Here is a 15,239-nt window from a genome sequence, read left to right on the forward strand (position 1 = left end):
TTTTGACCCCCTGGTTTTATAGAAATATTTTGGTATATATGTTTTCGACCCTCGGTCGGAAATCTCAAGCTTCGCTACTGCCCGTAGTGGGGGGTTTTGGGCGTTTCCCCCCTAAAAGACGCCCCACAACGCCCATGTTCCGCCCCGGGGCGTTATTTTCAAAAAAAGCTCAGGGCGTCCTTTTTTCCACGCCAGAGATGAAAGGAATTAGCCAATGAACTCTTTGAGGGACTTTTCCGGTGATTGCCTTCTTCTGTGTGTGCCCAAATGATGTTGTATGCATGTTATTATACATGATTTACATGTTATTATACATGATTTACATTATATTGTGTCACTCGGATAAATTAATTGGTATGGGAGACTTCTTATTTCTATATTCTTTGACTTGGTGTGTTGGTTTGTTGTTCGTTTTCGAGCCGAGGGTCTGTCTGGAAGCAGCCTCTCTATCCTTATGAATAGAGGCAAGGTCTGTTTACATCCCACCCTCCCCAGACCCTATAAGTAGCTTGCTATTTGTGGGATTTACTGGGTATGGTTGTTGTTGTTGTTGTTTGGTCAATAAGATTTTTTTGATGTTTTTTTTTTTCACCCCTTTTAACATAATGTCCCACAATGCCCACATCCCTACTACACCCATTTTAAAAAAACGCCCCATAATACCCATTGCTGACTGAATTCAGGGCCAGCCCAAGGGTAAGCCAAATGAGGCTTGGGCCTTGGGCCACCAAAACTATAGGGTCTCCAAAATTTGATGAAACCACAGTCCATTTATAAAATATTTAGAGTGTGGGTTATCAATAGATTGATGGTTGGTAGTGTAGTGATTTTGTGTATGTATGGATGTTGGTGAGACCCGGGTTCAAATCCCTGGTTCACCATTTTTTTTCTTGTTTTTAAATTTTAACACAATCTTTCAAATAATTACATTTGGGCCCTTCAAGTTTAACTTTCAATCACATACATTTTTTTTTGGGAAAAAGGTCACAAGATTTTACTTCGCCTTAGGCCACCAAAATGGTTGAACCGACCCTGACTGAACTGACACATGACGCACAACACCCATAAATAAGGCCATTATTCATGTATACCACTTCACTTACAATAAAACATATCCCGAATTTGCTACATGCACTTTTCTTGATTGATTATATTTGTATAATTTTTTTTAGGATTTCGGTTAGCAACTATTATTATATTATTTCACTTGCTAGAAATAAACATAACTTGAATATATACTATATACACTTATCATAGATCTTTTTGATTCATATATTTGCATGGATTATACAGATTGATCATGAGAAGAAGGCATCAACGGAGAATTTTAACAACACATGGAAATGGGCCAAACGGCGGAAGAAAAAGAAAATCTTGTCGAAGAATGACACGGAAGAGAAGATGGAACTAATTAACTTGTCGAAGAAAATCTTGGCAAATGGTAGTGGTGTTCACGATCCGATTTTAAAAGAAAAACCATGAGCTAAACTATTAGTACCGGTTTTTTTTTATTATTGTAAACTAAAAGCTAGCCGTTTACAAATTTTCTAGTTATTGTGTCAAAATGTCACTTGAATGACGGATGCAAATGCTAAATCAGATTTTATAACATCCAAAATTAATAATATAACATTAATATTAATTACTCTTCTATATAACATGCCATGTTACACCTAATTTTTTTTATATTAATCGTTGAATTTACTAGCAAATCGTTTGCGGTTTCACGTTCACAAACAACATACTTCCTTCGTTGGGATTGGAAAGTCACTTCATCTGCATCTTCAACAATAGCTTTCATCACCATCGTCACTACTGATAATATTAATTCCGCCCCGTCATCGGATGAGGATGACAAAACAAATTTATCATACGAATCGCTTGAACTTGAAGAATCCATTTTATATATTTTAGAATTTTTGGATGGTAAAAATGAGTAAAAAGTGTTTGGTTTATATAGAAAATAACTAAAAGATTTTTTTATATAGCCGTTGGCCAACGGCTAGCCCAACGGTCATCAAATAATAGCCAATCAAACCCAGCCATATCACCCCAGTCCCCACGCAAGGCTCAATCCCCACATCAGCTGGGTAACGCCATAGCCAATGCTAGCCGGGTGTGGACTAGCCAGCGTTTTTGATATTCCGCCGCCCCAACCCACGTTCCATAACTTGGAGTCTTAAAAAAAGTGAGTATAGAAACTTACGACATTAAAGATTTTGATTTTAAAGTCAAACGGTGAATATAGGTAATTTTCTCTTTTTCTAAACCGAGACTACTTTTTTTTTTTTTTTTCGAACGGCAAATTTGGATCACTGACGGACCACTAGAGTAACATCGTACCACCAGCAGAACCACCCGATCATATCCATCTCCACTGGGCAATAATGCCTATACACCAATTCAGGAGGAAACCAAATAAATCTGGGAAAACCCCCTTTGTGGGAATCGAACCCATGACCTAATGGTCATAAGCCTTATTCCACCCCCAAGATACCACTAGGCTATAATGCCATAAGTCTAAACCTAGACTACTACCCACTCTAAGACTAGAAGGTATGGGGGCCGGCTTGGCCCGGCTTGGCCCGGCGCCGGACCCCCACACCGCCCCCTGGCCCGGCTTCCATCACAATCGGCCACCCATAGCCGGGTGTGCCGCCCCTCTTTTCAAAATAATACCGTTATTCAACGGCTATTTTAATAACAAAAAAAATCAATTTCCTTTTAAATAAATACTATAATCCCAATCCATTTTTAAACCAATTTCTCTCATTCTACTCCCATTCTTCTCCATTTCTCATCCTTTTTTATAAAAATACTCTATATTTTTTATACCATTCTCTCCCAAACATGAATCCATTCAACCCAAACAACCCCAACCCAAACAACCCCAACCCGAATAATCCCAATCCGAACCAACCTAATTTTTTTTCGAGTCCCGCTTACACTCCGACTATGGATCCTTCGTGGGGGGCTACGCAATTTCCGTTTTCGGGTTTCCAACAAACACCCAACGCCTTCTCACAAATGTCTCAACTACAACAAGTTCAACAATATCAAGCGCTCCAACAAATCATGCAACGCAACACGTTTGAACAACTCCAATCCCAATCGCAACCCCCGGTTCAAGTTGAAGATGATGATGAAGAAGTCGTCCCCGAATCACCACCGCAAGAGCTCACGCGCAAAAAAAAGAAGGGTAAGGGAAAGATGGTTGAACCCGAAACCGCACAAAAACCGAGAGCAAAGGGGAGGCAATGGACGAAAGTAGAAGAGGAGGCGCTAGCTATGGCGTTTACTAAGGCCTCTAATTGCCCGATAGTCGGTATAATTTTTTTTTTATTTTCGGTTTCTATTTTTTTTATAAAATTTAATTTTTTTTACTAATGCACTATTTTTAAAATTTTAGGAAACAACCAAACGGGTAGTAGTTTTTGGAAGAAGACAACGGATAGGTTTAACGCGATTATGGAGCATGGGGAGGCTCGTGATGTCGAATCCGTCTCGGGCAAGTGGCGAAAAATGATCAAGGTCGTCAACGCCTTTAATCAAATTTATAACCAAATTTACCTTTCTCCTCCAAGCGGGAGTAACGAGCAAGATATTCTTAACCTTGCTATCGCCAAGTGGGACTCCCAAAATTCAACGCCTTTCCCGCACTTCCGAGCATGGAACGTTGTAAGGAAAGAACAAAAATAATGAGGTGGGGCCCCATCCTCCATCCCCTTTTTAAATTTTATAAAGTTTTTATTACCTTGGTTATTAAATTAAACAATAGAAAATTATAAAATAATGAGGTGGGGCCCCATCCTCCATCCCCCCTCCATCCCTCATTTGGCTCATCCTCCACTGGCCGTCTACGTGGCGCCTACATGGAGGCTCATCCCCGTGGGGATGAGCCGAACCATACCCACTAGTCTAACTCTAACTCTAACTCTAACTAGTCTTGGGTTTAGGATCCGATTTCACCCATTCATGATTCACCCAAATTCTAACGGTTCTGTGGTTTCTGTTTACTCCCACTACTAATTCACTATCGAAACCCTAACTAACTAGAGCTCATCAATGGAGCTACTATCATCCCCATCATTCAGTTCATATTGCTCCTTCACATATACACTCTCAGCCTCAACTTCCAAACAATCTTCTCCCTCTTTCATCACAATCTCAAACCCAACAACTCATTTCTCCTCTGGTAAGTTCCACTCGCCCCCAATTGTTCCTTCAATTTCAGATAGTTGTTTTTCTTTAATGATTATGTCGATTCATATAAAATTGAATCTGTTCGAATTGGTTTTGTTATCAGAAATTTGTTCTTAAGTTAGGAATTTTGAGTTTTCGTGTAAAAAAAGACTTCATTTGCTTGCTTAGGGTGAAATTAAGATGTTTGTTTTAAATAATTGGTGGGAATAAGTTGATTATATGCTTGTTAGAACATATATAATAAACCTGAATCGTTTAACTTTTTAATATGGTTGCAAAAGTCGCTAGGCGCTCCCTAGTCAGTCGAGCAGGGAGTTGAGAGTACTCGGACATGCTAACTTATAAAGAAATTAGTTATCAGCTATGCAGTTAATATCGGTGATATATCGGTTATATCGGTCATATCGGTCCCTTAGTAAAATATCGGTGTCAAATATCGGTCCCTTAGTAAAATATCGGTGTCAAATATCGGTACCGATATCATCGGCATATTGACCGATATAACCGATATATCACTGATATATCACTGAATTATTGGTGTTAAATTGCTATATATATAAATTCTGCATTATATTAAAATTATCGATATCCCACCGATATCTCACCGAGTTAACCTATATTTCAAATATTGGTCCTTGACTGATATCCGATATTTTACCACATTAACTGCATAGGTTATCGGAATTTAAATATATGTCAAATAACATAAATTTACTAATATTTATAACAAAATACGTGAAAATGATATTCATTCTTTAATAGGATAGGCATAGAAATTTGTTTTATTTTTTTATAAAGTCAAACTTGGCCTGAGTTGACCTACTAGATCCGATTCTGGCCGAGGATGATGCGTTTGATCGATTCCGAGTAATTAGGCGGAGTTAAAGAAAGTCGCCTTGGTAGCCTACCTTGGAGCGGTTACTCGGAGAGTACTCGACTACTCGGACTTGGAAACCTTGTTTTACAACCATGCTTTTTATTAATGGTTCATATTTTTTAAAATCTTTTACTTCTTACATGCAAATGCATATAGGCCTGTAAACGAACCGAACGAACATGAACATAGGCGTGTTCGTGTTCGTTCATTTAACTTTAACCGAACACGAACACGAACATATAATCGAACGCATTTTTTTGTTCGTGTTCGTTCATTAAGAAATCAGGCATGTTCGTGTTCATTTATGTTCGTTCGTTTAAAGCGTAAATGAACAATTCACGAACATAAACAAAAAAATTAACTGAACAAACATATACAAACATAAACGAACACAAATGAACGTAATTGAACAAATATAAACAAACATAATTTAACATTAGTGAACACAAATAAAGAAGTCTAATATATTACAGTTCATCCGAAAACACATCTAAATTAGGGTTCATAGATACTGAAATTAAGTTGTTTTTATATAAATATTAACTGATCAATTACACTATAAGAAAAATTTTAAAATTTAATTTTTTATTACTAGAAAACTCAATTACTAGTTAGTTATATTTATATAATTAGTTAGAAAACCTAATATTTATATCAATATAACTTTTTATGTATTTACTAAAATTTAAGCGAACATAAACGAAAATAAATGAACGAACATAAACGAATGAACACAATGTGTGTTCATGTTCGTTCATTTAATTAAACGAACAAATATTTTTGTTCATGTTCGTTCGTTTATTAAATAAACGAACATAAATGAACTTCCCGCCGAACAAGTTCACGGACAGTTCATGAACGTTCGGTTCGTTTACAAGCCTAAATGCATATGTTGTGTTCATAAACACTATTAGACTAATTTGTTCATATGGTTTTTTGTTGAACTTTTAACTGTTTACTCACACATGTGTAGGCAGTAGGTTCATACATAAACAAAGTTTTTTATATTTTATTTTTGAATTTCAGGAGAGATGAATAAAAATTGCATTTCAACCAGTTACTTATATTTAAAAAAAATCAGGATTGAAAAAAATGAATGATCTATTATGTTTTGCGTGTTCATACAATGTATAGTGTGCTGCATAGATCCCTCCCTGAATGCTTAAAAGCATAAGCTGTTTAAATATGCAGTCCCAAACACTCCCTTGATAATCTGTTTCGCTTATAAGTGAATAGTGATTATATAATTAGGAAAAGTGTAAAAATACAATACGGCTTAACGTACATCACGTACGACAACGTGCGTGATTATGTGTATAACGTGCGTGATTAATGTTTTCCAACATGCGTGATTTGGGTTTTTTAGTTTATAACGTGCGTGATTTTCAAATGAACGTGCGTAATTATCTGTCGTACGTGATGTACGTTAAGCTGTATTGTACGTTAACTGGCCTCTATATAATTATTTAGGCCCAAAATTATCAGATTTTGTAGCAGGTGTATAACTGCCATGAAAACAGATTGCGCATTAGAGGAATTTTTTTTTTTTTCTAGAATGTTTTGTAGATGTGTTTGTCTAGGTTTTAGAAGGAGCACATTATGCTGAGGAAAACTCATCAGGGTGATGAAGGTGCGCGCGCCTCATGTAGTTCTGGGTCAAAATTAGGGTCTGTAGGAGGTTTACGTGTAAAAACAATCTTAGGAACATAGTTGTCAATAGCGAGCGTAGCGATCGCTATAGCGCGCTACGTAGCGTATAGGTCTAGGCTCGCTATTAGGGTTGTAGCGATAACAGCGACAGTTTATTTTTTTATTTTAATATAAATAGCAATTAATGTAGCTATAAAATATCTAGATTTTAGGATTTTTTGTTATATATATATGTAAAGTAGCATATATACCAGCGTATTTTGGTATAACATACATATAAACTTTTTAAAATTTTCTTCTAGTGTATCACTATTTATAAAAGGCAAATTGGAAAATAATAATCCCATCTTTCTGAAATTGGCCGATAATAATCCCAAGTCAGTTATTAGCCAATAATAATCCGACCTCGTGCATTTTTTTTGTAAAATAGTCCGCCGTTAAAATAGCTTAACGGAGTTAAGTTTTTTTTCCGAATTACAAACCGATGTTTTAGGGCTTTTGATCAGAACGAGGATACAAGTCGATTGATGTAAAACTTACCTCAAAATACTGCCCCCGACCCACGAAAACGGTGCTTCAATTCGGGTGTTTAACTTCCAATTAACAAAATTCAAGCCATTTCGAACACAATTTCGAGGTAAGTTTTACATCAATTGACTCGTATCCTCGTTCTGATCAAAAGCCCTAAAACATCGGTTTGTAATTCGGAAAAAAACTTAACTCCGTTAAGCTTATTTTAACGGCGGTCTATTTTACAAAAAAATTGGACGAGGTCGGATTATTATTGGCTAATAACTGACTTGGGATTATTATCGGCCAATTTCAGAAAGATGGGATTATTATTTTCCAATTTGCCTTTATAAAATAGGCGCTCGCTATTTATCACTATTCGATATGTAGCATATAGGTACCTTATCGCTATCTGTCGCTATTCGCCATTAACAACTATGCTTAGGAATCCAAAAACTATGAAAGGTTTACTTGATAAATAGATTTATATGTAAAAAATATGAGATATATGCAGTTTCTGGTTGTAAATAAAGCTTATTTGGCTGTACATAGATGTGGACTTCGCGCATCGGCTTTTGGGACTTAAACGCCCTGTGCTTTTTTAAAGTATATCGCTTCGAAAAATGATCACAGCTTTATAAACATTTACAGGTCTTAAGTTGACTGCAGAAAGACTGCAACAATCAAACTTTACACTTAAAGCTGTTGTTGGTGACACAACAGCTGTACCAAACGATTCTACTGCAGATCACGAGTCGGTTCATGAACAAACCGACCCAAGAGCTAATCCGGAAACTTGTGATGATTCGGGTGACCCTAAAATGGATAGAATATGTGACAAATTGATTGATGTTTTCATGGTTGACAAACCTAATCCTATTGATTGGAGACGATTAATAGCTTTTAGCAAAGAGTGGGATACGATTCGACCTCATTTCTTTGACAGGTGTCGAAATCGGGCGGATAAGGAAGATGACCCTGGAATGAAACATAAGTTATTAAGACTTGGAAGAAAGTTGAAAGAGGTAGTTGAATTTAGTTAATTATATTGCTTGTTAATGGCTCTTAATTCAGTTATTGCAGTAGATAATCTGAAGAGTAAAATGCCGTATTTCGTCCCTGAGGTTTGGCCACTTTTGCGACTTTCGGCCAAAGGTTTGTTTTTTCGCATCTGGATCCAAAAGGTTTGAAATCTTGCTATTTTCATCCAACTTGTTTACTCCATCATCCGTTTTTCTCCGATAAATGAGGGGCATTTCCGTCTTTTTAGACATACTATAGGAAATAAAGATCCGCCTTTGTTGACTTTCTCCCCACCGAAACCCTTTAATCATCACAAAAAGTGTCTAAAATGACGCAAATACCCCTGACTTAATGTTAAAAAATGGATGGAGTTAACGAGATGGATGAAAACAGCAAGATTTCAAACCTTTTGGATCCAGATGCGCAAAAACAAACCTTTGGACGTAAGTCGCAAAAGTAGCCAAACCTCAACGGAAATGGCATTTTACTCTAATCTAAAATTTCTCATATTTTATGCCATGAAACATGAAAAATTTTCTGTTTTGGATCTACCACGAATACATAAATTTTCTGGAAACTTTTGTAAGGACAAATTTCATGTAAAACGAACAACCATTCAGTCGTTTGTTGATTTAGGGAATGTACTTTCAAAATCAACATTTAAGGGCTTATTTTGTAAGTTCGTAAAAAAAAAAAGGGACTCGGTTATGTAGTAAGTCCCTAAATTTGTTTAGAGTAAATTACGTTTTTAGCCCCTGTGGTTATATCACTTTTACTATATTAGCCCAAAATAAGAATTTTTAACATATCTGCCCCCATGGTCTCTATAACTAACCATTTTGGCCCCCGTGATCTATAGACTTAGGGGCCAAAATGGTTAGTTATAGAAACCATGGGGGCAGATATGTTAAAAATTCTTATTTTGGGCTAATATGGTAAAAGTGATATAACCACAGGGGCCAAAAACGTAATTAACTCATTTGTTTATTACCTTGTAACACCTGTTCATAAATATTGATCCGAAAGTATGTTCCTTTCACGTTTAATATGGCCCAATATACACACACATAATCACGCGCACACTCATCTAGTGATTACATACAATATTATGCAGGTAGACGAAGACGTACAAAGACACAATGAACTTCTTCAAATCGTCAAAAACGCCCCTTCTGAAATTGGTGATATAGTTGCCAGGCAACGCAAAGATTTCACAAAAGAATTCTTTATGCATCTTCACGCTGTCGCAGAATCTTATCACGATAATGAGGTCGAACAAAATGGTAACACTCCATTTTGTAAGGAAAATTTTTCGTTGTGATCTTTACTAAATCTTTGAGTAAAGTACAAGGATAGTCCTTGTGGTTAACCAAAATTTTAAATTTAGTCCCTAGTTTTTCAAAAGTACACGGATGGTCCTTGTGGTTTGCACTTTCTAACGTATTTAGTCCCCAACTTTTGCCAAAAGTACACGGATGGTCCCTGTGGTTTGCATTTTGTAATGCATTTAGAACACATATAGTCCCCAGACTAAATGCGTTACAAAGTGCAAACCACAGGGACCATCCATGTACTTTTGGCAAAAGATGGGGACTAAATGCGTTACAAAATGCAATTCACAGGGACCATCCGTGTACTTTAAAAAAGCTAGTGACTAAATCCAAAATTTTGGTTAACTATAGGGACCATCCGTGTACTTTACTCTAAATCTTTTTATGCTAATTCTTACGGTCTTTTTTTTTATGCTACTACTAATTTTATAACAATCTTTTTATTTTATGTGGCTAGCAATTGCGAAAATTGGCAACACATGCTTGGCTGCTGTACAAGCGTATGATACTGCAACCGAAAGCATTGAAGCAATTAATGCTGCAGAATTAAAATTTCAGGATATTATCAATTCTCCGTCTGTCGATGCTGCTTGTAGGAAAATCGATAATTTGGCTGAAAAAAATCAATTAGATTCCGCACTGGTTTTAATGATTACTAAAGCTTGGTCAGCTGCAAAGGAGACGGATATGATGAAAGACGAGGTAAATATGTTTAAAATGTTTTTTTAGCCGAATGTGTCATCGGAATTTGATGAAAAGATGTTGAGCATTTGGTCAACGCTCGAATGTTGTTGAAATATATTGATTAGGACTGCAAATGAACTGAACGTTCAACGAACAGTTTGTGAACCGTTCGATCGGAAGTTCGTTGTGTTGATAAACAAACGAACATGAACAGAGGTCGTGTTTGTTCATTTGTGTTCGTGAACGTTCGGTAACTTGTTTGTTTATGTTCGTTTGTGTTCGATAGTTCATTAGTGTTTTTAGATTTAACATTTTATTTAATTACTTCAAAATTCCGACAAATAAAATATTTAATAAATATTAGTGTATTATATATTATGTTCATGAATGCTTGTTTATGTTCGTTTGTTTTCATTTGTGTTCATGAACATTAGTTTGTGTTAGGGGTGTTCAGAATTCGTTTCGAATTCGAAAAATTCGAAATTCGTTTAAATTCGATTCGATTATCAAGAATTCGTTTCGATTATAAAAATTCGAATTCGAGTCAAGTAAATCGAATACGAATCGAATACGAATCGAATACGAATTTATAATTTCAAATTCGATTCGATTCGAAATTCGAATAAAAATAATACATTTTTATTAATTATTTTTATATATAATACATATACAACTTTTATTAGGCTATAGTGTAAATTATTTTCAAAATTTATTCCAAGTATTAAAATTACCCATTACATGGCCCACAATTAAAACCTAAGTAACAAATCTATCAATAGATCTCTAACCCTAAAAATATTATCTTTTAATCTGAAGTGGTTATTCCCGACTTCTAGTTTTGAATTTTAGAATTATAGTACTTTATTTGGAACTTTTTAATGTGATACCGTGCTTTATGGCTGCTTTAAAATTTATGTTTCATTTTGATAGTTATTTACATGTTTTTAAAGAATCTAAATTAAAACGAATTTATTCGAATTCGATTCGAATTCGAATTTTTAATCGAATACGAATCGAATACGAATTGGGTTTTTTTATTCGAATACGAATTCGAATCGAATTCGATAAGTTTTAATCGAATTTGAATCGAATACGAATTCAAGGAAAAATAAAAATTATTCGAATAATTCGAAAATTCGATATTCGATTCGATGAACACCCCTAGTTTGTGTTTGTCACTTTTAATTAACAAACACGAACACGTTCAGTTCCTTAACGAACGGACACAAACAGAAAATCTCGTTTGGTAAGTGTTCATGAACAGATATATTTCCTTTACAAACGGACACAAAAAAGGTCTTGTTCGTGTTTGTGTTCGTTTGCAGACCTAAATTATTTGACGTCTTTCGATTTTTTTGATTAATATTGATGAGTTGTTTACTATTGTGTGGCTAATGATAGGTGAAAGATATATTGTATCATTTGTACATGACAGCAAGAGGGAATCTTCAAAGGCTTATGCCGAAAGAGGTTCGGATTGTCAAGTATCTTCTTACTATTGAAGATCCTGAAAGGTTGTTATCCGCGCTAAATGACGCTTTTACCCCTGGTGACGAGCTTGAAGGAAAGGATTTCGATAATTTATATACGTATGTAGTCCGTCAGATTTCTTTATCAAATATGATTATAATTTATAAATGGAATATTGGATTTTAATAATTCCAACTATTCGCTGTTGGCCGCCAACAGTCCCAACTTTAAAAATAACCACTGGCAGTCCTAACTTTTACATATTGGCCTCCAATGGACCCTGACTAACAGAACCCTAACGTTGTTAGTATCGGTAGCCGGAAAAACGTTTTTTGACCGGAAAACTCATTTTTGGCCGGAAAACTCACCATTTTCGTCCCGAATAAGCTTATTATGGACTTTTGGGAACTCTTTTCTAGTAAAAGCCCCAATTATTAAAGTCGTCGGAAAAATTCTTTTTCGCCGGAAAACTCAACTTTTTGGCCGGAAAACTCAACATTTTCACCCCAAACCTCTTTGTAACCTTAGATCGGACCTTTAGAAACCTTTTTATGGACAAAAACGGTTTTCCGGCAACCGGAGACTAACGGCGTTAGGGTTCTGTTAGTCAGGGTCCATTGGTGGTCAATATGTCAATAGTTGGGACTGACAGTGGTTATTTTTGAAGTTGGGACTGTTGGCGACCAACAGCGAATAGTTGGAATTATTAAAATTCAATATGCCTTTATAAATTTATATTATTTGAATAATAATGTTATGGTTTTGCAGGACACCGGAGAAGCTGCATACGTGGATCAAAGCGGTGGTGAATGCTTACCATTTTAGCAGAGAAGGAACATTGATAAAGGAAGCGCGAGATCTTATGAACCCTACAATCATCCAAAAAATGGAAGAAATCGAGAAAGTAATTCGAGATAAGTTCATGTAAACATTCATCAAAGCTGAAGTCTAGTTTTATTATCTTTCTAATGTTGACTCTTGAGAAAAGCTAATTTTGTAGAAGAAAATATAGTTTCGACCCTGAATAACAACATTCGTTCCCAATAGAAGTCTTCATGTTTGATCACTATGCACGAGCATGCATATCGTCGGCTGGTTTAAAGAATGTTCATTTGCGCGAGAGTCAAAAATGAGGAATGACATGTCTACTCGGACATATTGACTAGTATAATGATTTAAAAACATGGAAACATACACTATACAATGTTTTAGAATCTTCAAACTCCGCTTGCGGTGTGCACATACAATGTGTATATGTGTGGGCGCTTTGGGGGGGGGGGGGGTAAATCATGCATCATGTGGTGGCGTTGATAGCTGAAGACAAGGGGGTACATGCACCAATCGGTCTTTGTACCGATTGCTAAGTGTTATGTGCCTTAGGTCCAAGGCTTGATGCAAAACTACTATCGAGTCGGGAGTCTCACTGGAAGCGGTCTCTCTATTCCTACGGGGTAAAGGTAAGGTTGTGTATATCTTACCCTCAGATCCTAACTTAGTTTTGCTATTAGTGAGATTTACTGAGTACGATGATGATGAAACAAATGATCCACGTGCGTGGACTGTAAGAATTAATCAAAACAGATCTAAGACGGATGGATGAAACGATGACTAGAGCCGAAATAGCCTCTTTATAGAAAAGTCCACATTTGAGCAAGTAATTGACTCATCAATGTGCTAACCTTCAACCCTTTTTTTCTTCTCTTATGAAACTTCCAAAGCTTAAAAAACCTAATATAAGTTTGGAAGTTGGAAGCCCCTAAGATCATCTAGAGTAAATTCAAAAACCCTAAAATAGTAAAATATGTATGGTCGTCTAACATATTAGCAACACCCAAAACAAACTTTTTAATTTTTTTTCAATCAAACCAATTCATCCCACAAACCTCCTTACATCTTCACATCATTATTTACTTTTACATTTATATCCAACTAGTATTGTGCGTTGTGGTGGGTCGTAAAACCATGACAAATAGTATCCATACCACATCACCATCAGTGACCACCAACACTGAAGTTACGGTGTGTTAATGCGGAGAAATGAGACCTAGACGTAAAACATGAAAATAATAACTAAGTCGATTAAAGACCCGCGCCGTTGCGACGGGTCTGTCAAACGGGAAAAATAGATGACATAAAAACGTTGAACCACACACGCATGTTGCACCATGTTAACTTGAAAAATATAGAACGAAGCGTAAAACAAAACGTAAAAAACATTGAACCACACACGAACTTTGCGTCATGTTAACTTGCAAAATTTAGAACAAAAGGTAAAACGAAAATTTTGCCAAATATGAAAATGTAGGGGACCAAAGTTGAAAGTAAAACAAAATTATAAAATGAAAACTTTTAAATTAAAAGTAAAATATCAATCAACTTTAGGACTATAAGTACAACATCTCTATGCATTGAAATGTTGCTTATTTATAGTAGATAAATAAATAACTACTTTATTTATGTAATATATAATTTAAGTTTTAATATCATATGAATAAATAAATAAATAAATATAATATAATAAAATATAAAAAGTATTACATACTGTATTTAAATATTATATAATTAGAGAAAAGATTACACTGTTAATCCCTGTGGTTTATGGAAATTAACAAAGTCAGGCACTAATAGTATAAAGTCACATTCTAAGGTTTCAACATTTCATTTTGAACAACATGTCAACATGGGGTATTAACATTAACTTCTATTAACTTTTCTGTTAAATTGGAGTGAATTTACCAAGATACCATTTTTTAACTACAGGGCCTATTTATGTAATTAGTTATATTTTAAATCAGGGACCGTTTGTGTAATTACACAAATCATTCCAGCTTTAAAATAAAATTAATTACATAAATGACCCCTATAGTTGCAAAAGTGCATTTTAGTAAATTCACTCCAACTTAACAGAATAGAAAATAAAAGTTAGTATTAATACCTAAGGTTGTTACAAAACGAAACGTTAGAATCTCAGAGTGTGACTTTAAACTATTAGTACCTGATCTTGTTACTTTTCATAAACCACATGGACTAACGGTGTAAGTTGTTAATTTCCTTTTAAAAATTTAGTTTGTTAGTTTAAAAAAATATATAAATATTTACGATTGTTTTGTCACCAAAGGCAAAAACCAACCAAGAAGCGTGCCATTATGAACGGTCATTGGCTTCTCTTTCATGTAAGCGTCCAATTCGTGAATTGTTCGACAGAAAATTCGTTTAACGTGAACAAGGCTAAAAAACATTATTTCTTTAACAAACGAACGCGAATAAGGCTGTGTTCGTGTTCGTGCGATCCGTTTACAGCCCTACACACACCGTTACTGGATGGGCTAAAAAAAACTTTGAAATACTTTCTTCAAGGCTCAATGGGCCTATAACAAAACTGAAGGCCCTTCAATAAAAAAGATTTGTGTAAAAACTAACCCTCCCGAGTCCTGATTAGAGGTGCACAAACCAGGTTTTTTTAATACCCGGGTTCAGGTATATACCCAGGT

At 35.5% G+C, this 15,239-nt stretch overlaps 2 protein-coding genes across 2 annotated transcripts; both read left to right on the forward strand.

Annotated features, from left to right (window-relative positions):
- Window positions 1–2,747: 2,747 nt before the first annotated feature.
- Window positions 2,748–3,699, forward strand: LOC110880439. Its single transcript, XM_022128962.2, has 2 exons — window positions 2,748–3,325; window positions 3,410–3,699. Exons 1-2 carry the CDS (start codon window positions 2,851–2,853, stop codon window positions 3,697–3,699), a joined length of 765 nt encoding a protein of 254 aa, XP_021984654.1. The 5' UTR covers window positions 2,748–2,850.
- A 248-nt stretch (window positions 3,700–3,947) lies between these two features.
- On the forward strand, window positions 3,948–12,814 carry LOC110883820 (uncharacterized protein At4g37920). The gene is made up of 6 exons (XM_022131468.2): window positions 3,948–4,195; window positions 7,892–8,265; window positions 9,378–9,546; window positions 10,052–10,296; window positions 11,680–11,867; window positions 12,517–12,814. The coding sequence occupies exons 1-6, from the start codon at window positions 4,066–4,068 to the stop codon at window positions 12,674–12,676; spliced, it is 1,266 nt and encodes a 421-aa protein (XP_021987160.1). The 5' UTR covers window positions 3,948–4,065; the 3' UTR covers window positions 12,677–12,814.
- Window positions 12,815–15,239: the final 2,425 nt, after the last annotated feature.

This window comes from Helianthus annuus, chromosome 10 (assembly GCF_002127325.2).
Source record: "Helianthus annuus cultivar XRQ/B chromosome 10, HanXRQr2.0-SUNRISE, whole genome shotgun sequence".
In the NCBI taxonomy this organism is placed as follows: Eukaryota; Viridiplantae; Streptophyta; class Magnoliopsida; order Asterales; family Asteraceae; genus Helianthus; species Helianthus annuus.

Bases quoted from the DNA above. Each gene is read 5' to 3' on its own strand.
- LOC110880439 (XM_022128962.2), top strand. From the start codon at position 2,851: ATGAATCCATTCAACCCAAACAACCCCAACCCAAACAACCCCAACCCG. The intron at 3,326-3,409 runs GTATAATTTTTT...TTAAAATTTTAG, and splicing joins CTCTAATTGCCCGATAGTCG to GAAACAACCAAACGGGTAGT.
- LOC110883820 (XM_022131468.2), top strand. From the start codon at position 4,066: ATGGAGCTACTATCATCCCCATCATTCAGTTCATATTGCTCCTTCACA. The intron at 10,297-11,679 runs GTAAATATGTTT...GGCTAATGATAG, and splicing joins CGGATATGATGAAAGACGAG to GTGAAAGATATATTGTATCA. The intron at 11,868-12,516 runs GTATGTAGTCCG...ATGGTTTTGCAG, and splicing joins GATTTCGATAATTTATATAC to GACACCGGAGAAGCTGCATA.